Source organism: Labrus mixtus, chromosome 4 (assembly GCF_963584025.1).
Source record: "Labrus mixtus chromosome 4, fLabMix1.1, whole genome shotgun sequence".
Taxonomy (NCBI): Eukaryota; Metazoa; Chordata; class Actinopteri; order Labriformes; family Labridae; genus Labrus; species Labrus mixtus.
The window spans coordinates 714,499-739,103 of NC_083615.1; the positions used below are offsets into that span (position 1 = coordinate 714,499).

General features: G+C 38.3%; 1 protein-coding gene across 2 annotated transcripts; it reads left to right on the forward strand.

Annotated features, from left to right (window-relative positions):
- The first annotated feature begins 2,948 nt into the window (after positions 1-2,948).
- Positions 2,949-18,067, forward strand: kras (v-Ki-ras2 Kirsten rat sarcoma viral oncogene homolog). 2 transcript variants are annotated; one of them, XM_061037037.1, is made up of 6 exons: positions 2,949-3,435; positions 5,913-6,030; positions 7,924-8,102; positions 9,500-9,659; positions 13,072-13,196; positions 15,532-18,067. In XM_061037037.1, the coding sequence occupies exons 2-5, from the start codon at positions 5,920-5,922 to the stop codon at positions 13,189-13,191; spliced, it is 570 nt and encodes a 189-aa protein (XP_060893020.1). In that variant the 5' UTR covers positions 2,949-3,435; positions 5,913-5,919; the 3' UTR covers positions 13,192-13,196; positions 15,532-18,067. The 2 variants fall into 2 exon arrangements, with proteins under 2 accessions (XP_060893020.1, XP_060893022.1); XM_061037039.1 differs by lacking the exon at positions 13,072-13,196 and having other exon boundaries at positions 2,951-3,435.
- Positions 18,068-24,605: the final 6,538 nt, after the last annotated feature.

Consider the following 24,605-nt stretch of genomic DNA (forward strand, 5'->3'; position numbering starts at 1 on the left):
GAAAAGTTGAAAGTCCGGCTTATAAACAACAACAAGATGTAATGAAGGTGATCTGTTGTTAGAGTGAAGATAGTTTCCAATCGTCCTATATGTGCCGGACACTTGAAATAAAAATGTTGCTGCTAAAATATCTATCCTATCATGTATCATAATTACAATATAGAAAAACAATAAACAGAGAAACATCAGATTATACACAGAGGATACCACAAAATATATGTTCTATGTTAAATGAAGAAACTACAAAAGGTTAGGGAGAGTTATAATAAATAGCTAAATTAGATTTTTGGTTACACATTATGAAAGAATGTAATGGGAAACAGTTTTTTTGTGTCTTTTATGAACTCATTATTTTTCATTAAAACTTAAAACACACACATGCATACACACACACACACAGGTCCTATACACATGTGCATTGTTGTGGAGAAAAAAAAAAGAACAATACTTTCTTCAATTCACTTGACAAAATGTTTCCTGAAAACACAGAAGTTAACAACAAGAGCAGCTTGGTGTGTAAACGGAGGCTTACTGCCCTCTTGTGACTGAATTATACGTTTTTTTCTGTCTGATGAAATAAACTGTCATCTGATGTTGTCCTGTCTCTAATGGCCTTTTCTAAGAATTCTGGTTTATCCACCATGACACGAGGGATTTGAAATCAAAAGTTTAAGTGCTTTGAGTCATCGAGTCTGGACCACAGCTGGATTACTGTTTTACTCTCTGAACATGAAGTCTCTCATGAGTCACTATTTTAATCTTTATTCTCAAATGATATCATTATACTCTGTTTCCATAGCAGCTTATCGAGAAACCACAAGTTTCCAATGTTTCATGTTTCCATGTAACCATTCCAGTAAGAGTCACTACGAACTCTGTTGTTTATAATTATAACTCAAATATGTTGTAAGAGCACCTGTCAATAGAGTATTACTTTTTTGTAAACTTTGGTGTATTTATTAATTTTTACACAAATACTAATGTGCTAATGCAGAGATCTTTTACTTAATGTATAGATTTACCACCAACATGTACGATTTTAAAGGCATTCAAGCTTCAATCTAAGTGATACGTTAGGCTAACATTAAAGTTTAAATAAAGTGACAATAAAGAATATTAAGATGCAAACTGTACAGGAGTGACATAAATGTAGACTGTTTTAGTGCGGGTGGAAGTGAGAATTAATTATTGGTCGGCTATGTCCTGTCTGCCAGTAAAGGCAACACATCCATTAAGAGTGTGAAATGAACGCTTTAACATCCTTGTAACTTCTATTTGTACGGAAGAGGATTAGGGCCACTGAAAAAAAGAAATTTGGTTCTGATTTTTTTTAAAATTCTGACTTTAAAGTCTTAATATGTGATTTTTTTTCACACTTAAATATAATATAAATCAAGTATCTCCTCTGAAAATAACTCTGTGAGTCATGACTGTCTACAATGGGTGTAACACCCGAGTCCCACTGTCTGTGATGTTTTCAGAGTCCTATCTTCACTTTGTTTACATCGCCAGGACGGCTGGCTGACTCCTCCCCTTACGTATAAAAGTTGTTTAATTGAGGGACTAGAGAAAAGAAGATTAACATACTGTACTCACTGCTTAACTGTGTTTCTAGATCACGCTCATTTCAGGTAAATTTACATGCAGTGTGAAGATACGAGCATAATAAAGATTGCTAGCATTAGCATGCTAACACAACAATGCAGCGCGAGTTGTTTTGGTTTCATGCTGGTGCTCAAGGGCGACATCTGCTGGATCAAAACATCACATATAAAGCCTTTAATCTCAGAATTCTGAGAATAAAGTCAGAATTAAAAAAAAAATCAGAACCAAATGTTTTTTGTTTCAGTGGCCCTAATCCTCTTCTGTATATTTGTCATGATTTTGCTGCCTGCATGAATATTAACACACACCGGTCCTCCTTTTCTACTCATTTAACCTATCTGTTGGTTGTTGTTATTTTGCAATTGTAACAACAACTGAATAAAGTTATTTGCAACACTTTGCAATTATTTGAGACGAGAGAAAAGAAAGCCAAAAAACGGAAGGAATATGTTTTGTTTGTATATATTTTCAGTCACATAAATGTCAAATCAACATTTGAGCTCTGCACACAATAACACATGAGCTGAATGCTCATAAATATCTTTGATTAATTAATTGCAGGCCTCTCAGTATTTAATGACGTGGGATCCATTTAATAGACATTAAAGAGAATTGAAATTAAAAAATCCCTGAAGTCAGCTGTGGTCTAATTAGGGACTGTTAAACTTGGAGAAGTGCCAGGCATTAAGTCAATAGTGACCTCTAGCGTGTCTGCTGCGTAAAGTCAAAATGGTGTTTTTCTTTTTGTGTTAAATCTTTTTGCACTAGAGTGTCATTTTGCTCCTCTTTATTCATCTATGGTTCTTAGTTACTATATGTTATGGCTGTAAGATTTCATGGATCGCGTCAGTCCAATACCAATAGCACGTCTTTTAAAAAGGGTCCCACAAACGCACCCATGCACTAAAACAATCACGTTTTTAAAAGTGTATAAAATATGGACTAATGTTTTGCATTTCTCTTTTTCATTTTTAAGTCATGATGCTGTTTTAGTTTTGCTTCTTTGTTTTTGATGCGAGCCTTGCAAGTGTAATATGCACAACACAGTGCGCAAGAGCTATCCCAGTGAACGCTTTGGAAAACTGACAAGAGATTGCCAAATCATTTCCTTTGCCTGGGAATGACGTCCCTGCAGCAGAGCTCGGTTATATTTAGAGCCTATATAAAGAGGAGTCGCCCCCTAGGCTTTGTTGACTCTACAGCAGGGCAGCAGCAGGAGAGCACGACAGAGAGAGAAGAGACGTCCTTAAACTGAACCATGTGACCCAAAGAGTTACTAGAATGAATGTGATTTATTAAAAGCATTAATTAAGAATACTATCTGATGAAAAACAATATTATAATCTATAACATTTCACATACAGCTTTTAGATTAGGCTACTTGCAGAGGAAGGGAGGAAGGCTTCATGTATTTGTGGGAATAAATTAAGCATTCAAAATCTTTTTTATGAAGACAAAACAAAGCATATTAATGCTCAAATTGCAAAAAACGAGGTCTAAAAAAATATTCCCCAAACCGGTTAAAATCCCGTGCTATGCTTTGTGGGTAAAAGTGCGTCCCGGTGGTATCCGCCCATATTCGAGTACAGGAGGCCAAACCTGAGCAGCTAAGGCCGAACAACGCCGGATCAAATGGAAAGTTCAATCGATTAAATTGTCCACTTTTTCCCCCCTGCATGTTCCCCTGCTTTGCTTCCGAGACGAGGTAAGACCGACTTTACATGCTGAAGACGTTTTGGAGTGAAATAGGAAATGCAGAGATCGAGTGAAAGCAGAGGATTATCAGCTTGACTTCTTTCGGACGCGGAACTCCAAACACATCGCTAAAAGGTAAAACAAATGGATGTGTGTTCCGCTCTGTGGGGGGGTTTATGCTATATTGTGCTGCTAATTTCTCAGATATGATATTGTGTCTTACCACTGAGCAGTATTAATATATATTTGAAGTATTTGTTTCGGTGTAAGTGGAAGCTACGCCCAGTTTGTGAAGCTAAAGTCTGGCCCTGCAGTGCAGACCTTTTGGGGCTCCAAACCCTGCACCATCCCCCCCCCCCCCCTTTTTTTAATGAATGCTACAAATTCCTAACGAAAACACAGTGCAGACGATGTTGTATTCATGAGATATCGTTGTAAATATCATTATATTAACTAGCTTTGAGCGACCTCCCGTGCTAGCCTGTCAGCTAACAGCTAACAGTTAGCCCCGGTTATTTAAACATAGTGCTCCAGAGGGTTTCACGAAACCCAACCTGGCAACCCTGCGAGCACACAGCAGTGGATTTAAAATCAAATTCCTCCCCGTTTTAAGCTCTTTGTGTGTGTGTGTGTGTGTGTGTGTGTTGAGAGGCCCTGCTTTTAACCTCGGCTAATTCACCAAAGTGACAAAAACATTTACCAAGTTGTCTAAAATAAACATGGCCGCCCAGTAGTCTTCATGGTGGTGTTGTTGGTTTTAATGGTGTTTTTTAATTGTTGGAAAATGGAGTTTATAGTGAGTAAAAGGAGGATATGTAATGTCCTGAAGGTGATGTCAACGTAATTCCAGTCATAACTTCACCACAGTGTCAGACACTAAACTGTCATGTTGTGTAATTCTACTACAAACGACCCTGTGTGGAAAGAAGTTTACTTATTGTTCCACCTTTTATAATCTCTGTATCTCCATTTCACATTGTTTGTAATCTAGCTTCACTTGTAATCCAGACTTTCACTACCCAGTAAGATAAAACATGATAGTATTCAATTCATATGAGGCATGAGAAGCATGTGGTGGACAAACTTTCAAAAGCTGGCTGTGACTTTTATCAGCACTCTTTATCTGCTGATAATGATGATAATGATGATTTTACTGATAATATTTAGTTTCACTATTGGACAGAACAGCCTCTCTGTAATGTGTGTAAATCACACACTGCTGGGTGGAGTAGAACAGAATAGAATAGAATAGAATAGAATAGAATAGAATTACTTTATTGATCCCAAACTGGGAAATTGTGGCGTTACAGCAGCAGGTTATCCAAATACACAAAATGAGCAAAAAACACAATATTAACAAATTTAAACATAATATAATATTAAATACAAAGTAAATAAGCACTAAAAATATAAAAACTAAGAATGTGAATATATACAACCAGGATTTAATTTAGCATTACTAGTCTTAAATATGAAAGAATAAATGTAAATGTGCAAAAACAGAGTTGTAATTGGACAGTATTGACATAGGGAACATAGAACATGACCATTTCAGGTGTTGAGAACTCTTAACAAGCGTAGTAAAAGTAAACCTTTGTTAGCCAAACACCTATCAAACCACATTCTGTTTTTTTTGTTTGACTAGAAAAGGCTTATGTTATTGAGTGGAGCTCCACCCTGACTGCAGGCTGTGCAGAGCTGTGAGCAGTTTGTACTGTAACTTGTGAAAAGGCCAGCTGCCTCTATTGATGGGTGTCATTCCACAAAGCAGGCAGACGGGACAGACAGGCAGACGGGACAGACAGGCAGACGGGACAGACAGGCAGACGGGACAGACAGGCAGACGGGACAGAGCCTCCTAGTCGCCTGTCAATTCTGCAGCCTTAATGTAATGTCATAGATTTCTGCCTGGGGATAGTTTCTGTTGTTGTGTGTGTGGCTGCTACCCAAAGAACAGCCCAGAATGTGCTGCTGGATTTAGACATTTGATTACAGAGAATTATATGACCATCTTTATCTCTCTAACCTCATCCAGCCCCCTGAATATTGTCATCATACAACTCCTCTTAAGGATAAATACTTTTTAATTTATGAAGCCTATTAGTTTGGTGTCAGCCAATTTAAATCAAATAGTTTCCTTAATCAACATTTATCAGGGCTGATTCATCAGAATTTCAGAATCTAATCTCCTGAGTTTAGCAGCAGTTTTTTATTTTCTTGCAGATGAATCATCATATTGTGTGTTGATTAAAGTTTTTTTTTCTGCTTCTTATCCTAAATTGGGCATTATCCCAGTGAGAAGCAAAAAAGAAAAAGCAGGATGGTATGAATTTTCCTATGGTGTTATTTAAAGATGAGTTGAGGGGATATTTTTGACATCAGGCATAAAGTAGCATTTTCCCAGTCTGTCAATCCTGAGGACGACACATCTGTCCCAGAAAAGTTAGAAATGAAGAGCAGTAGGTACAGATAGTTAGTTGTTTATAATTGAAGTATTTGAGAACTCTTACTTCTAAGCCTCTCCTTTTAAGGCTCCGATGTTTCTGTGCCAGGTAGCCGTCTGTGTCTGTGGAAATGTCTGAGTTGTAATGTGCTCTCTTTTGGTCCTGCAGGTGAATCATGACAGAATATAAGCTGGTAGTGGTGGGAGCTGGTGGTGTTGGCAAGAGCGCTCTTACTATTCAACTCATCCAGAATCACTTTGTGGATGAATATGACCCCACCATCGAGGTAAAAAAACAACTTTTTGCATGTTTGTATCTATGTGTCTGTCTAGTCCATGACTGTTTTTCCATGTTTTTTTTTGTGTATGTATTTTGGTACAATGCTAAACTTCTCTTAAAAAAAGGAGTTGCAGCAGGTTCTTCTGGTTTAAGTCTTAAAAAGAAACCAAACAGGTTTTTAATAAGTCTGTGAGTGTGTGTGTGTCTGCTGCTGGCCTGCTTCTCAGGGGGACAAACCATGCAGAGTGAACACAGCCTCACTATTTCATTTGGTTTCATTTATTTTTATTTCGAATATGTTTTAAAAATAAAATACAAATATACATTACAATAAAAGCATACTTTCTGTAGTGATTATTTTTCCTTAACCAGTCAAGTTAAATAACTTATCCAGTCATACCCCTTTTTATCTTTTTAGCTTAATAAATTAATCCCAGACTAAGCTTTAAAAAGTAAAGTTGAATAATACAGATAACGAAGTAACAAAAGCAACAGATATCATGTATTACACACATTTAATTGGTAGACGGTACAGAACTGATATTGATTCCATTTTTCCCATTGACTGTTCAATTTTATATTTGTTTGTCAAAGCAGTTAGTGTTGTGCTGTGGCAGGTTCAGGCTCCTTGAAAGAGGATTTAAATCCAGGGTACACATCTTAAACATCTCACTGGATAAGATATTTATTATGTTGCATCATCAAACTTAATGGGACCATCAGTGAGAGGAAAGCTTGAGTGCTTCAATGGAAATTGGGACTTCATCATCATCATCACCACCATTATTATTATTTTAGAAAAAAATGTTCTTACCAACTTTAAACCACAGCAGTAGGTCAAAAATGTGCAAATTTTGCAATGACCGTAGGAAACCTCCCTCAGGGGTCCCCGTCTGACAGCACTCCCTGCTGTGTAGCATTGCATTTTTACTTTGAAAAAACAACATTTGTCAAAGAAAGTCACAGAAAGAAATGAAGAATTATGCGTCTGAGAGTAAAGAGAAAGACGAGTAAATGCTAAGGAAACTGGCAGACAAAATGGTGATGAATGCTGGGTGGAGGGGCCCCCCATGGATTTATGCCCCAACAGACTCTAGAATCGCCACTGGTTATGCAACATTACTTTTCCCTTAATTCATTATTTATTTATTTTCAGAATCAGAATCTGGGTTTATTGCCAAGTACATTTACACATAAAGGAATTTGACTTGGTGTATTGGTGCTTTAACAAGGAAATAAAGCAGAACTAGCAGCAACTTAAATAATACAGTATAAGAAGATATTACAATATATAAAATAGAATTTAAAAATGTAAAATAATAAAAACCACAATTATGTTTTGCTTTAATGTTACAAAAAGAAAAGCTTTTTCTTGCAATTCAATCAAAATGAGTTTCTAACTCTCCGTTGATACTTTAAAAGTGAACTCTAAGGAAGTCAGGCATAGTCTTAAGATTAGTTTTTCATTTTAATACTACTGGATATTTAAGGTACATTTTTAAAAAATAAGAAAGAAGTGGAAGCAGATTCTACAGGATGTGGATGTTTTAGCTCGGCTGTTTGAACAACTGATTCTCAGATATGACTCATAGATGTTTCTGTTTTAATCCAAAATGTTGTGTTTTGTAAATTGTACTTTGTCTCTCTTTGTGTTTCTGTCTGTAACTTTGTGTTTTTGTTGCTGTCTGTCTCGGCCAGGTCTCCCTTGAAAAATAGGTTTTTAATCTCGATGGGACCAACCTGCTTAAATAAAATAATAATAATAATAAAGTTTAAACAGATGTATCATTTTAAAATAATCCACTAAATCCGGCTCTCATTATTTTGATTGAACTGGGATTTGTTGAATCAGCGCTCTTAAAACACAAGTTTTGACAGGCTCCTCCCCCTCCTCTTCCAGGACTCGTACAGAAAGCAGGTCGTGATAGACGGTGAGACGTGTCTGCTGGACATCCTGGACACTGCAGGTCAGGAGGAGTACAGTGCCATGAGGGATCAGTACATGAGGACAGGCGAGGGCTTCCTCTGTGTCTTTGCCATCAACAACACCAAGTCCTTTGAGGACATCCACCATTATAGGTGAGCTGAGACACTGAGGGTGCAAGGTGCTGACAATCAAGTGTCGGTGACCCCGGTTTGATTCTGGCCAGGGCGTGAACCGCTTGCTGCTCGTCGTTTTTCCTTCTCGAACTTTCTGTCGGCTTTCTACAGTCTTTCATTATGGCTTAAAAACACACAATGAATGACATAAAGTAAAATATATTTTAATATTGTAGGTTTGTAAGTTGCACTTCACTGATATGTACCGTGTGTTTAATGACATTTTGACATGCTGGATTTTGAAAATAAATCAAGCTAATGTAGCGCTAAGTTGCATTTAAATATAATTTCTCAACGACAAACCCTCAGCTGTTCTAAAATCACTGTAAACCATAGCAGACTTCATCAAAGGTGTGTGTGTGGTGAGTGCAACAATGTGTGGCCTGGAGCTTCTCGCCTGCAGGTCCGTGAAGCCCCGCCCCCTGGAGCTTCTGATAATCAAAATAAAAGCTTGCGTCTGATTTTGTTGACTAAAATATCTTCTATTGTCATCAACTCAATTGATGTGCAATTTTAGTCAGTGACTAATTGACTAAATGAAATCAATAAGAAATGACTAATATCTGACTAAATATGAAGGACATGTTCGTCAGGAGACTAAATTAGAAAATGGTGTGAAGATTAACACGGGCTAAGTTGCATTTCAGTTTTCTTGCAATGGCAAATCATTTTTTTGTTACAAAATTCTCTTATGGATGATTGTTAGTTTACATTTCTCTTGTTGAGATCAGACTCAGCTTATGTTAATATATTTCTCATAAAGTACTTTAGTGTAGTAAAATATACAAACTTAAATATCAACCTGCAGAAAAAAGCTGTTATGTAAGTGTCAGTAATGAACACAACCTTATTTCTTATTATTTAAAGTCTTTATATGTGATTTTTCACACTTAAATATATAAATCAAGTATCTCCTCTGAAAATAACTCTGTGAGTCATGACTGTCTACAATGGGTGTAACACCCGAGTCCCACTGTCTGTGATGTTTTCAGAGTCCTATCTTCACTTTGTTTACATCGCCCGGACGGCCGGCTGACTCCTCCCCTCGTGTATAAAAGTTGTTTAATTGAGGGACTAGAGAAAAGAAGAATAACATACTGTACTCACTGCTTAACTGTGTTTCTAGATCACGCTCATTTCAGGTAAATTTACATGCAGTGTGAAGATACGAGCATAATAAAGATCGCTAGCATTAGCATGCTAACACAACAATGCAGCGCAAGTTGTTTTGGTTTCATGCTGGTGCTCAAGGGCGACATCTGCTGGATCAAAACATCACATATGAAGCCTTTGATGTGATGATAAATGTTTTTTATCTGTTGAAATCCATTACATTATAATCATAGATTGATGAAATCCGTGTTGTCTGTGTCCAGAGAACAAATAAAGCGGGTGAAGGACTCCGAAGATGTCCCCATGGTGCTGGTGGGGAACAAGTGTGACCTCCCGTCCCGGACAGTGGACACCAAGCAGGCTCAGGATTTAGCACGCAGCTACGGCATTCCCTTTATTGAGACCTCGGCCAAAACCAGACAGGTGAGCGTCCTTACAGGAGACGACCACGCCCTCTACACTCATACATCAACATGTCAGTCTGCTGCTATCCTGCAGGCTGGAGTATTCCCCTGCAGGTCCGGGCGCATGTTTGGATGGTGAGAGGCTGCATGTGGTCTCGGGTCTCGGCTTGAGGGGGACACAGCAAATCTCACTTTTAAAGTCAAATGCTTCTGTTTCATAGGAATGTTGACACTCACAAAAGCTTTCTTTCCTTGGCACTAGAAGGGGGAAACCCTTGAGTTGTGTGCTGTTGATTTGTTTCACATTCAGTGGCTTCAATGTTTTAATCATGTTGCTGGGAAACGTCTCGGGCGATGCGCTGCCCATCATTAAAGGTGCACTGTGGAGGTTTGGTAGAGAAATGTGAAAGATGGAGAAGTGTTCAGATTCTGTGGTGTATGTTAATAACTCTACACACAAACTGTCCTCAGAGGAACATTTGGTCCCTGGAACACAGCGAGAAGATAAAATGCTTAACAAGAAGTTATAGAAGGGGTCCGCATCACTCAGTAGGGTTACATGGCGCTAGATATTTGAATTTCTGATCGTATCAGACACTGTTTGGACTTTTTAAAATGCATGTAAACATCTTAGTCCGACCTACATCGGACCATAACGGACATCTCATCATCGAAAAGAACACCTCGATAAGTCGTTCATCTTCGGCCAACTAACGGCGCGTAAACTCAGCCATCGTATCGTAATCGGATTTTGCGTTCTGCGCATGCTCGAGGATTTCCGCCGGTGCTTTCACCCGGAAGTGGAGACGACGTAATAAACAGTAGTGTTGTTGTTGCCGGAAAACAGCGTCCTTCTGCTTTTATCGCCACAGCCAAAAGATCTGCTGTTCTTCTAATATGAATTATTAGAATAATAAATAAATAATGCACGTAGCTGTAGCGACGTCCATCGCCTCGTGCGCCATCTTTGTTTGAATGCCGCCAGATAGTTTGTTGTTGCTGTGACGTTTAGGTCAACAGGAAGTGGCTCTATAACCACGTGTTGAAAGGGGGTACAGGCAGTCAGCCATGCTCTGGCCATTTATACGATTCTCTGATCGGCATATCAGAAGTGACAGCTGTCCGTTCAAGTAGCAAATCGGTATCTGGCTTAATCCTGTCAAGTGAAACCGTAACTCTCCTGGTAGCTTTTTAGCTCCAAACAGAGTTCCAGGGATCCACTTTTTTACTCTGCGTAAAGTTTGTGTATTCAGTTCAGAAAATAAAGCATAGAATTGTTTCACTTCTCCAACTTAAAAATGTCACTACATAGTGCTCCTTTAAATCTTCTTTGGTTAATTCCATTTTTTAAATTTATTGGCTATAATGGAATCAATGCATGCTACTCTCTGTCGTGGGTATATGACATTATTTGCTCATTGGGGCCACTCTCACAGGATCCTGCACTATAAATCAGTACATGTGTGTCAAGGAGTTCTGCATGAAAAGGACAATCAGGCAGTAATCACTCAGCAGGGGGCCCGACTTGTTACTGGGTGCTGGAAGATCTGCGGTGGTGTTAGTGGCATTATAATGGTGTGTGTGTGTTTGTGTGTGTGTGTGTGTGTGTGTGTGTGTTGTGAGCATGGCCTTAGGTGTCTTGACTGGCTGACAAAGTGATCTGTAAACACATCTTTCCTGGTCTCTTTGACCCGGGGTGAATCACGGCTCCTTCTGGTGCGGGGGGGGGGGGGGGGGCGTAATGACACAATGATTGATTTCTTACAGCTCTGTTCACATATTCTGACCTTCTGAGTTTAATTCACACTCCACACTGTGCTGCTGATGCTGGGGGGAGCAGCTGTCTCCTGCATCCCCAGACTTTACAGATTTGTGCAAATCTCAGCAATTTCCTCTAAAATGACCCCTGGAATCTGCCACATACAGTGAAATGCTTAATTAGAATTTGCTCTGAATACCTACACTTCTTTACAGGGTTCCCACGGATCCTTGAAAAGTTTTAAAAAGTCTCAAATTAGATTTTTTTAAATTGAAGGTTCTTTAAATGTTTTACTTTAACTTGTGAGAGGTTTTACATTCTAGACTTTAGACATGTCTGTTTACATTATAAAAAACCATACCGTCCATTGAGCGTTCATTTTTTAAATATTATTTCTTTTGGGTTCTCTGGTTAAGGTGTCAATTCAATTTGTTGATTCTAATCAAATCGTTGCGACTTGCACTCACCTCAGCATGGAATCAATACAAGCATGAGTATAAACAGGCTACCTGTCCGACCCAAAGACTGTCAAGGAAAACATTATAGAGTACTTTTATTTTGAAATGTTTCTTTGCAAAATAAACCCAAACTAAATCCGCTTATTGTGGGGAAATCATGTCAGTCAGGTTTGATACTTTAGAATCTAGGGGCACCACCAGAAAGCCTAGCACCCCATGAGCAGAGGCTACAGCCCTCATCACGGCAGCCGTGGGTTTGAATCTCTTTAACTGTCTTATCTAATTAAGTCCAAAAAGCCTAAAACATAACTTCTAGACAGACTTTCTAATTCAGGTGTTAAAGAATAGAATAGTCCCTTAAGATAAGTCTTCAACATTAAACTGAACAGTTTAAGATGAAGATTTAAAAAATGACTCAATCTTGATAGACTGAGCTTTCTGAAGGAAGTAGCCACCCTTTTTTTTAAATATCAGTTATAATTCTTTTTTTTTCCTTTTACATGATTACAGAATCAATTAAAGAAGTGTTGGATACCAACATCTTACAAAATACTTGTATGTCACTCCTGCGCTCCTTGTGTTTTGTTCTGATGAGCAGAAATTAACATCTTTCTTCATTTCTGTCTAAAATTTGATTTAAAAAAAGTTCTTTATAAGAGAATCAATAGTTAAGGCTGAACTGGGCTCAGACTGTTCTTTAGTTGCAGCCTTCTGTAAACTGGAAAGACTTTTTTTTTTAAGTTGGTTACTTATTTCAGTTTATTAGGACTCCGCAATGAAACATTCATGATGAAAATATAGCATCACGTGTAAATCCAATATTTAATCTTCAAAAGTGAAACGTTTTTTTCTGTTTTGCGTAAAGAGTCGATATTTTTGCACATTTGATGATTGTTTGGAAAACACAGGAAACTTTTTTTTAAAAGATTTTTTGTTTTACATTTTAGTCTCCGCCTCTTAAACCTCTCACTAGTAGAACTTTATCTTACTTCAGCCATTTTTCTTTTCCCTGCCAAAGGAAGCAAAACGCTTTCAAACTTTAGAGCGAAACTTAATCCTTTAAAATGTTTTTTTTTGGGTGGATGGATATCTGGTGTGGTTATCACTTCATTTAGAAGATTAAGTCGCTCCTTTGTGTATCTGTAACCTGTAACACATCCAGTTTGTCCTCCTGTATTCCATGACATTGAGGGAAGTTGTGTCTCACACTGCAGAGAGTGGAAGATGCCTTTTACACTTTGGTACGGGAGATCAGGCTGTACCGGGTCAATAAGCTCTGCAAGGAAGAAAAGACGCCGCGCTGTGTCAAGCTTAAAAAGTGTGTTGTGATGTGAAAGGGGTAAGTGTATGCAGCCGTGCGCCTGCTCTGCCGTGTGTGTGTGTGTGTGTGTGTGTGTGTGTGTGTGTGTGTGTGTGTGTGTGTGTGTGTGTGTGTGTGTGTGTGTGTGTGTGTGTGTGTGTGTGTGTGTGTGTGTGTGTGTGTGTGTGTGTGTGTGTGTGTGTGTGTGTGTGTGTGTGTGTGTGTGTGTGTGTGTGTGTGTGTGTGTGTGTGTGTGTGTGTGTGTGTGTGTGTGTGTGTGTGTGTGTGTGTGTGTGTGTGTGTGTGTGTGTGTGTGTGTGTGTGTGTGTGTGTGTGTGTGTGTGTGTGTGTGTGTGTGTGTGTGTGTGTGTGTGTGTGTGTGTGTGTGTGTGTGTGTGTGTGTGTGTGTGTGTGTGTGTGTGTGTGTGTGTGTGTGTGTGTGTGTGTGTGTGTGTGTGTGTGTGTGTGTGTGTGTGTGTGTGTGTGTGTGTGTGTGTGTGTGTGTGTGTGTGTGTGTGTGTGTGTGTGGTGGACGAGGACACATGAGGAGAGCTGGTGCTTAATGGGGAAACACAAAGCCTAACCTGCTGGTTTCTGTCAGGGCTGTGGTGAGGCTCTAACAGGAGGCTGATGATGATGATTTCTTCTCTTTTCATCCACTCTGTGTATCGTGGCTGATTCATTTTATTTTATTATCAGAGGCTGTTTTCACACTGGGTTTATTTACTTGAGTTTGAAAGCAAATTTGATCGTCCTTCTCCCCTCCGGCTATCCCCACATAGTCTGCTTTCACACTTTCTAGTCTGTGAAGTATCAAGTTTGAGACCCCCCCCCCCCTTCTCCCTCAAGCGGTCAGAGGGTTAACAATGAAATTGAAGGAAACGACACTTCATAGGAATTTAAAAGATTTGATTCTCCTCATACACCAGATAAATATTGTACCTGCCCCCCCTCTGTTTTAGTAAATTACTAAAAATGCCACCTGAAATAAAAGAAGGGCTGAGTTCTGACAGTTAATCAAATCAATTATCTGTTTGAGAAGATCAAATTTTCAATCAAATCTGGTCCCGACCCGGACTACAGTACCAGTGTGAAAACATCTGAAGTCTGCTAAAATCAACATGGAGAAATGTTGGGGGGGGGGGGTTCTGGGCTGGTGAGCCAGCATGTTTGATCAAAAGGAGATTGTGGTGACTCTGGGACCAAATCATGGATTTCAATGTTTCTAATGAGGAAGTGGTCGAAGGAATTGGCAAATTGTGTGTTTGTTGGTGAGAACGTTTTTTTTTTTTTTCCTGCAGTCACACATCTCTGATCTTTCCTTTCCTGCTCTTTTTTGTCACAAACCTGACGTGACCTCAGGCTCTTCACTCTGCAGCTCCTACAGATTCACTGTCAAGTATTTGGCACTGTACCTGTTTTTTGTACTCGGATTACTTGCCTTATGAGGCTTCAACAGACAGTAGCTGCATTCACATGGAGCCTAAAATTTGTTCAGCAAGAACACTAATTATTTGAAAACATCTTTCAAGATAACTTCAGCAGAAAGTAAAAAAAAAAAAACAACCTTTTAATAAACTTAATTTTAATTTCCCCAGGCTTTTGGAAAATCACCCACTTGGCTTTGTGACTAAAGTCAAAGCTGTTCACCAGAGGAAGATGTGCCACTCTGCTTTTTATTTGTTGCTCAGAAGAGTCTTCTTCCACTTTGTGCATTTTTTCCCAGGAGGAGCCTCTTCAAACCGTTTGTTAATTAGTTTAAAGAGATTGAACAGAAGGCAAACCTTCTGTTGTATATCTCTGCTGGTAGAATATAAAAAAAAACTGTTAAAAAAACAAACATGCATCAGTAAACTACAATCACTGCCAAGTGCTGAATGCAGGTCCATCTTTTATTTCACGGTTCACTTGTGTGGACGGCCTGCACATAGTTACAAAGGATTAGTAAGTGGCTCATATGTCTGTAGCTACTGTCTGTTTGTGTCAGAGGGAGAAGTGCTGAATGTTCTGTTTAAACTGTGTCATGTGATGTACATTAACTTTGTCAAACGTGATGGAAACTGGACTATGACTCAGTGGCAAGATCATTTTTGGAGTCAGGATTTTTCTTTAAACCAAATTTATTAAAAAAAATATAGAGTTTAGTTTCTTTGATATTAGAAAACTTTGAAACTATATATCCATTTTAAATTAAAGATTGGATATATATATATATATATACTTTGGATGAAAAGAAAATCACTGCAGACTTCAAAAACCATTCTTCCAGTGCTGTTGGGCTGTGTGTCTGTTTTTTATGATTTCTGGTGTTCTGGTGTTTCTAATAACAAACCTGTAAGCATAATAATGTGCTCTTTGTGTTTTTATTTTTCAGGGCGTTGACGATGCCTTTTACACATTAGTGAGAGAAATCCGGAAGCATAAGGAGAAGATGAGCAAGGAGGGCAAAAAGAAGAAAAAGAAGTCCAAGACAAAGTGCACACTCATGTGAATAACAGCCCCCCCCCCTTTTCAAGACAGACTAAAACAAACTATGTTGAACAGTTACAGTAATACATTTTGTACATTACACTAAATTATTAGCCTCTTCTCAGTACCCACCATATTGAATACTAAAACCTGACCCCCCCCCCCCACTTTTTCTGCCTTTATGTCGTTTGCTATGAGGACACCAATAAGCTTTTATTTTCAGTTCAGTGCCAGTTGCCCACACGTGTTGGTCCTACAGCCATGATGATGTTTGATTGGGTAATTCTTTTTTTTTATATAACCACAGAGCTGTGAACGAATCGCATCACAGCTCCTGTTTCACTTATAATTCATTCGCAATTTGAATTGTTTAGTTGTTGTTTTTTTTTTTTTTTTTCCTTTGCTTAAAAAAGGTCATGACCTGCTAAAGTCCTGTCGTGCTCTTTTAAAGTCTGGGATGCCAAAGAATGAATTTTTGCTCCCAATTTCCAAATCTTAAAAAAGAGGACCAACACCCAGCCAGATGAGATCCAAAATGTCACAGCCACTGTGTGACGTCCCCCGTCTCTAGGTCTTCACTTAGTGTCACTGATATAAGTATGCATGCAAACTTCTACTCTTCTTCTCCCCATGTGTTAACACCCTAATTAGCCCCCCCCAAAAAAAAAAATAATAATTTGTTGATGCTTTGTGCTATGTGGGGATTTCTTGCCTACATGAGACGTTTTGTGTTTGTCTTCTTTTCTGCATGCATTGTGTTCTAACATGACATGGGGGGGTTTTTGCATCAACTGCCTCTGGTGGAGTCAGAAACGAGGAACTCTGACCCGAGTCCATATCATACATTCATTCAGTCGTCAAGTTCATAGGAAGGATTCAGGACTTTGCTTTAAGTGAGAAACGAAAATTTGCCACTTCAATTTAAAAACCGAATCAGAAAAAAACCAGTCGATCACTTTTTAGGGACTAGCAGCAAAACTGGTTTTGTTTTGACCAGAGTCACTTTCAATGTAGCAGGGATTCATGCCAAGTCACAACTGATGTCCAACAGCTTTCTTTTTTTTTTTTGACCTCACAGGTCCTCGTTGTTCTGTAAGGCACAACCACAGGATGCTTTTTCTTTCATCCTGATAAAAAATGTTTTATTGCCTTTTATGACAAAAAAAAAAAAGTCTTGTCATCCTCCTGATCGAGGTGATCAAATTGAAACTTTAAGAAGCCTTTTTATCAGCTTATTCATGTTCAGCAGGTTTAGAATTTGTGATTTTTCCAGTAGCTATAGCCACACACACACACACACACACACACACATGTCATGCCTTGTCCAGTTTTCTAAGCTGTCGACTGTTTTCTCATGACGGGGTCAGACAGCAGAGAGCGTCTTCAAAGCGCTCTCAGGAGGTCTTCCTCTCGGTGTCACAGAGGTCGTTCCAAATGGATTTTCACATTCTTCCCTTTGCTTCTGAAAGAGTTTTTTTTTTTTTTTTTTTTTAGATTAGTTTCCTAAAGTGTTGAAATAGTTTGGAGGGGCTGCCTTTTCAACAGAGATGATTGTCCAGCAGAAATTAGTCATTTTGCTCTCTCAAAGCTTGTTTATTGAGGTGATGATGTAACTGGAACTGATGTGTGGAAATGAGGCAATAATTGCCGCAAAATTGGTTTTTAGAGAAAAAAGGTCTGAATACTAAAAAAAAAAAAAAAAAAAAATTAGCTTCCCCCCTCTCTGGGTTAAACAATACTTCACCTTTTTCCATCTTATTTACAAGCTGCTCTCCTCGGATTTTGATTGGCCCTCTTATGTTTGCAGTAGGTGCTACTTTTTAGGTAGACCGACGACGACGTGTGCTTCGTCCTGTGCGCTCAAACAATTCACACAAACGCTGTCTTAAGGGAGCGATGTGGTCCACACACAAAAATCTACTTATTATTCATCATGCTTTTCAGGATTAATGAATTTGACCCAGTTTATTATTATTACCTCTTTTTTTCATGAAGTCGATAATAACAGATCATTATGGAACCCCTCTTTGTGAACAATACTGTCTCAAAGTAGTCTAACTGAAATGTTCCTCTTCCTTTATTGCGTGCCAACAGCTGATTTTCTGAAATGTATCATTTATACCTGGATCATATTTTAACAACCTTTGTATAGTTGTGATACTGAAAGGTGCATATTTTGTAAATTTGTGCTTCATTTCGTCGGTGTGTCTAAATGAATGTTGCTTTAATGGAGGTCCACTCCGCTCTGTGTATGTGACTAGAGAGTGTGTGTGTGTCTGGGTCCAGGTCTATAGGGAAGTGAATGAATGACCACTTCACAGCACAACCTGTTGTGGGCAGTGTCGAGTGGTGATCTGATCTCAAAACGAGTCTATTTTTTGCCATGAATCTCACCACTCCTATTTAATGTGTAATAAAGAACAAAGAAAAGAGGAACTTCACTTTGTCTCCCGTTCTTTCAATGTCTTGTTTCCCGGTTTTAAAGATCTGAAACGTATTTTTACACGTCGCTGCTCGCTCCTTCAGAGGAAGCCATGACACTAATGAACAGCATCATACATATGTTGGGGAAAAAACATATTGACATATTGTATCTCAGGTCAAACCATTGTTGTCCAGCAGGTGGCACTGTTCACTTTCTCTGGCAGGTCTGCTTCTCTACAGACTATGAAGGGGGCTGTTCTGAGTGAGTGAACCTTGATTTATGTTTAACAAGTAACACCAAAAAAACATTTAAAGAGTGCTACATTTGAGAAGATTAAAATGAGTTGAGTGAGCAGACATGCTCCTGCTTCAGATGTAGCAGCAGACACTTTGAAGAGAAAAGATTTGACTTCGACTAAGTCAAGCTGAAATCTTTGAGGTTTTTTTTTTTTTTAAGATTTATTTTGGGCTTTTTGTACCTTTTTAAAGAGAGGACGTTGGAAATCAGGGAGAGAGAGTGGGGAATGACATGCAGGAGAGGAACCACAGGCTGGACTCGAGCCTGGCCCGCAGCCTCCATGCATGAGGCGCACGCACTAACCACTGCCCCACCAGCGCCCCAAATCTTTAAAGGTTTAAAGAAAATGCATCATTTAGAATAGAAAACACTTTATTGTCTACCTTTTGTGTGCAAAGGGGAGAAATGTGTCTTTTGGTTTCACTGTGCGAAGACAATAAAAACACAACAAGACTTGTGTTAATAACAAGATAAATAGAAAATGACTTATAATTACAACAGACGCTGCAACAAAAGGAGCACTCTGTGTTTTACATTTCATTCAGAGTCTGAGAGGAAAGATACAAAGTGCTGAGACTCAAGAAAACAACAGCTTTCATTTAAAACTGATTAAAAACTCAATTTAAAGAGAATAGCAGAGTTCAGAGGGGAGATTATTCTCTAACGCTAAGCTTTAGTTTACTCTGCCCTCTTTCATTTAAAGTTCACTCTCAGTCAACAACAGCATGACTGGTAATATTCTCATTTTGATGAAACACACCATGAGGTTAATGAAAACCTGATTTACTGGTTTATAAAAACAACAATGACAGCAGTCTGGTATGAAAAGTGTGACTTGTATTCAGAGTTTAGTTTATAGAATAAAACAATGTATGTGAGAATGTTTATGTTTCTCTGTCTCTTTGGAATAAAACAAAAATCCCACTTAAGATGTGGATTTGATCTTTGAGTATCTGAACGTTGAATCAGTTCTAGCGCTGTTTAAGATGTTGATGAAGATAATAATAATAATAATAACTTTATTTATATAGCACCTTTTAAAAACACAGGTTTACAAAGTGCTTTGACAAACAGCAAAAACAAGAACAAACTAAACCAAACACAGAAGAACAGAAACAACAGCAAGAACATAACAAATGTAAAATACTAAAAATAATTAAATACAATTCAACAGAAAAGAACCCAAAGTGCACGATACCCAACAGACATATATAACCCGACCATCACAAGAACCATGATGAGAACCATCATAAGAACCATCATTAGAACCATCATAAGAACCATCATTAGAACCATCATAAGAACCATCACTAGAACCATCATTAGAACCATCACTAGAACCATCATTAGAACCATCATAAGAACCATCACAAGAACCATCATAAGAACCATCACAAGAACCATCATAAGAACCATCACTAGAACCATCATTAGAACCATCATAAGAACCATCACAAGAACCATCATAAGAACCATCACAAGAACCATCATAAGAACCATCACTAGAACCATCATTAGAACCATCATAAGAACCATCACAAGAACCATCACAAGAACCATCACAAGAACCATCATAAGAACCATCATAAGAACCATCACTAGAACCATCATTAGAACCATCATAAGAACCATCACAAGAACCATCATAAGAACCATCACTAGAACCATCATAAGAACCATCACAAGAACCATCACAAGAACCATCATAAGAACCATCACAAGAACCATCATTAGAACCATCACAAGAACCATCATAAGAACCATCACAAGAACCATCACAAGAACCATCACTAGAACCATCATTAGAACCATCATAAGAACCATCATTAGAACCATCATAAGAACCATCATTAGAACCATCATAAGAACCATCACTAGAACCATCATTAGAACCATCACAAGAACCATCATAAGAACCATCACAAGAACCATCACAAGAACCATCATAAGAACCATCACTAGAACCATCATTAGAACCATCATAAGAACCATCATTAGAACCATCACAAGAACCATCACAAGAACCATCATAAGAACCATCACAAGAACCATCACAAGAACCATCATAAGAACCATCACAAGAACCATCATAAGAACCATCACAAGAACCATCATAAGAACCATCACTAGAACCATCATTAGAACCATCATAAGAACCATCATTAGAACCATCACAAGAACCATCACAAGAACCATCATAAGAACCATCATAAGAACCATCACTAGAACCATCACAAGAACCATCATTAGAACCATCACAAGAACCATCACAAGAACCATCATAAGAACCATCATAAGAACCATCACTAGAACCATCACAAGAACCATCATAAGAACCATCACAAGAACCATAACAAGAACCATCACAAGAACCATCATAAGAACCATCACAAGAACCATCACAAGAACCATCACAAGAACCATCACAAGAACCATCACAAGAACCATCATAAGAACCATCATAAGAACCATCACAAGAACCATCATAAGAACCATCACTAGAACCATCATTAGAACCATCATAAGAACCATCATTAGAACCATCATAAGAACCATCACTAGAACCATCATTAGAACCATCACTAGAACCATCATTAGAACCATCATAAGAACCATCACAAGAACCATCATAAGAACCATCACAAGAACCATCATAAGAACCATCACTAGAACCATCATTAGAACCATCATAAGAACCATCACAAGAACCATCATAAGAACCATCACAAGAACCATCATAAGAACCATCACTAGAACCATCATTAGAACCATCATAAGAACCATCACAAGAACCATCACAAGAACCATCACAAGAACCATCATAAGAACCATCATAAGAACCATCACTAGAACCATCATTAGAACCATCATAAGAACCATCACAAGAACCATCATAAGAACCATCACTAGAACCATCATAAGAACCATCACAAGAACCATCACAAGAACCATCATAAGAACCATCACAAGAACCATCATTAGAACCATCACAAGAACCATCATAAGAACCATCACAAGAACCATCACAAGAACCATCACTAGAACCATCATTAGAACCATCATAAGAACCATCATTAGAACCATCATAAGAACCATCATTAGAACCATCATAAGAACCATCACTAGAACCATCATTAGAACCATCACAAGAACCATCATAAGAACCATCACAAGAACCATCACAAGAACCATCATAAGAACCATCACTAGAACCATCATTAGAACCATCATAAGAACCATCATTAGAACCATCACAAGAACCATCACAAGAACCATCATAAGAACCATCACAAGAACCATCACAAGAACCATCATAAGAACCATCATAAGAACCATCACAAGAACCATCACAAGAACCATCATAAGAACCATCACTAGAACCATCATTAGAACCATCATAAGAACCATCATTAGAACCATCACAAGAACCATCACAAGAACCATCATAAGAACCATCATAAGAACCATCACTAGAACCATCACAAGAACCATCATTAGAACCATCACAAGAACCATCACAAGAACCATCATAAGAACCATCATAAGAACCATCACTAGAACCATCACAAGAACCATCATAAGAACCATCACAAGAACCATAACAAGAACCATCACAAGAACCATCATAAGAACCATCACAAGAACCATCACAAGAACCATCATAAGAACCATCACAAGAACCATCACAAGAACCATCACAAGAACCATCATAAGAACCATCATAAGAACCATCACAAGAACCATCATAAGAACCATCACAAGAACCATCACAAGAACCATCACAAGAACATCATAAGAACCATCACAAGAACCATCACAAGAACCATCATAAGAACCATCACAAGAACCATCACAAGAACCATCACAAGAACCAACATAAGAACCATCACAAGAACCATCACAAGAACCATCATAAGAACCATCACTAGAACCATCATTAGAACCATCATAAGAACCATCATTAGAACCATCACAAGAACCATCACAAGAACCATCACAAGAACCATCACAAGAACCATCATAAGAACCATCACAAGAACCATCACAAGAACCATCACAAGAACCATCACAAGAACCATCATAAGAACCATCACAAGAACCATCATAAGAACCATCACAAGAACCATCACAAGAACCATCACAAGAACATCATAAGAACCATCACAAGAACCATCACAAGAACCATCACAAGAACCATCATAAGAACCATCACAAGAACCATCACAAGAACCATCACAAGAACCATCACAAGAACCATCATAAGAACCATCACAAGAACCATCACAAGAACCATCACAAGAACCATAATAAGAACCATCACAAGAACCATCACAAGAACCATCATAAGAACCATCACAAGAACCATCACTAGAACCATCATTAGAACCATCACAAGAACCATCACAAGAACCATCATAAGAACCATCATAAGAACCATCATAAGAACATCAGAAGAACCATCATTAGAACCATCATAAGAACCATCACAAGAACCATCACAAGAACCATCATAAGAACCATCACAAGAACCATCATAAGAACCATCACAAGAACCATCATAAGAACATCACAAGAACCATCATAAGAACCATCACAAGAACCATCATAAGAACCATCACAAGAACCATCATAAGAACATCACAAGAACCATCACAAGAACCATCACAAGAACCATCATAAGAACCATCACAAGAACCATCATAAGAACCATCATAAGAACCATCATAAGAACATCAGAAGAACCCAACAACACGAGCTGAGACCAAGAGGAACCAAAGATTTAAAAAGATGTAAGAAACTAAAAGAGCTGAAAGCAGATAAAAAGAGAACAGCAATAAGAAGGTAAGAGCAGGAAAAGAAATAGAAACAAGTGAATAAAGGATAAAAAAAACAATAATATTAATAAAAATAAAAAGTAAATATAAATATAAACCATAAATAGACAAAGTAAGATAAAAAATGACCAAGTTCAAACATAAGAGGAGTTAAAATAAGATCATAAATAAAAGGACAGTAAGAAGTAAAAGAAGATAAAAATAGTAAAACCAGAAAGAAAAGAGATTAGACAACTCAGGGATCCTTTTGTTTGTTACGTTGCTGTGTTTATTTATTTACTGTGTTTACTTTTTATTGCTTTTGACCCTCAGGGTTTGAACTTTTTTTCCCCAAATCTTCTCAGGTTCATTTACTCATTTGAACAACATTGAATGCTTCCAGCAGAGGTAAGCGATGACTTTGAATGAGAAGCCAAAAGTGATTCTTGCAAAGCAGCGTAGATACTCATATAATACTCAAATTTGCCTTTAAACTTCAAAGTTTCAGATTAATGTGCAAATTCCTGCTTCTACTCTCTGCATGCAAATAAACTAAAAAAAAACTTCCTCTGCATTGTCGCCCCCTCCCCCCTCTCCCACAATGTCTTCAGTTTCATACCGCCGGCTGCTGTGTCACATTATGACCCTTCTGTCAAGCAGAGTAAGAATCATATTCATTGAAAATTAGTCTTCCCTGAGGATTACCTTTAATATTCAGACAGTGTTTTTAAAGCATCCGTCTTGAAATGCAGCGACTACAAGAAAGCAATTTACCTGAGGCAGATAAAGATAATGATAGAGGCTGGATCTTCTATTATGAAACCATAACAGGGCTTATTGTTCATTTAGTATGAACTCTTGTGCTTCTATTTCCTTATGTTTGACCTGTGTGTTGAATGATGAAACTTTAATCTGCCTGCATCCTCCAGCTCCTTGTTTCACTTGATGTTAAAAGTCAAACTGAACCAGAGACAAAAAGCATATTTGGTCATATTATTAAACCTGCTCGGTGTGTATACTGCCACTGCTTTCTTATAAAGTCTTAACCAGCTCATATTCTCTGTCACTGTGACAGAAGTTGTCCTCTTCAGGAGCTTCTGCAGGATCGGCTTGTCGGCGGATGTGCTTGTTTAGTGACATTCTGTGAAGGGAAATGTCATGTAGCATCAAAGACGGGATATATTTTCCCCCTTACAGATTTCTAAGAAATAAATGCGCGCTACATCACGACCAGAGACAGTATACAAGCTTCAGGAGGACAGGCCTGTGTATGTGTCACACGCTGCGCTAATTGGCTGCAAAACAATGTTTGGTGTAAAAAGGCAACCTAGAGAAACTGTACTCTGTTTTGGATGATTATAACCTCAGCTGTTCATTGACTTCGCAGATGATCATTAATGAATCCTTTTCATGCTTGTTTGCCAATTATAAATTAAAAATCTT

Bases quoted from the DNA above. Each gene is read 5' to 3' on its own strand.
- kras (XM_061037037.1), top strand. From the start codon at position 5,920: ATGACAGAATATAAGCTGGTAGTGGTGGGAGCTGGTGGTGTTGGCAAG. The intron at 6,031-7,923 runs GTAAAAAAACAA...CTCCTCTTCCAG, and splicing joins AATATGACCCCACCATCGAG to GACTCGTACAGAAAGCAGGT. The intron at 9,660-13,071 runs GTGAGCGTCCTT...CTCACACTGCAG, and splicing joins CCTCGGCCAAAACCAGACAG to AGAGTGGAAGATGCCTTTTA.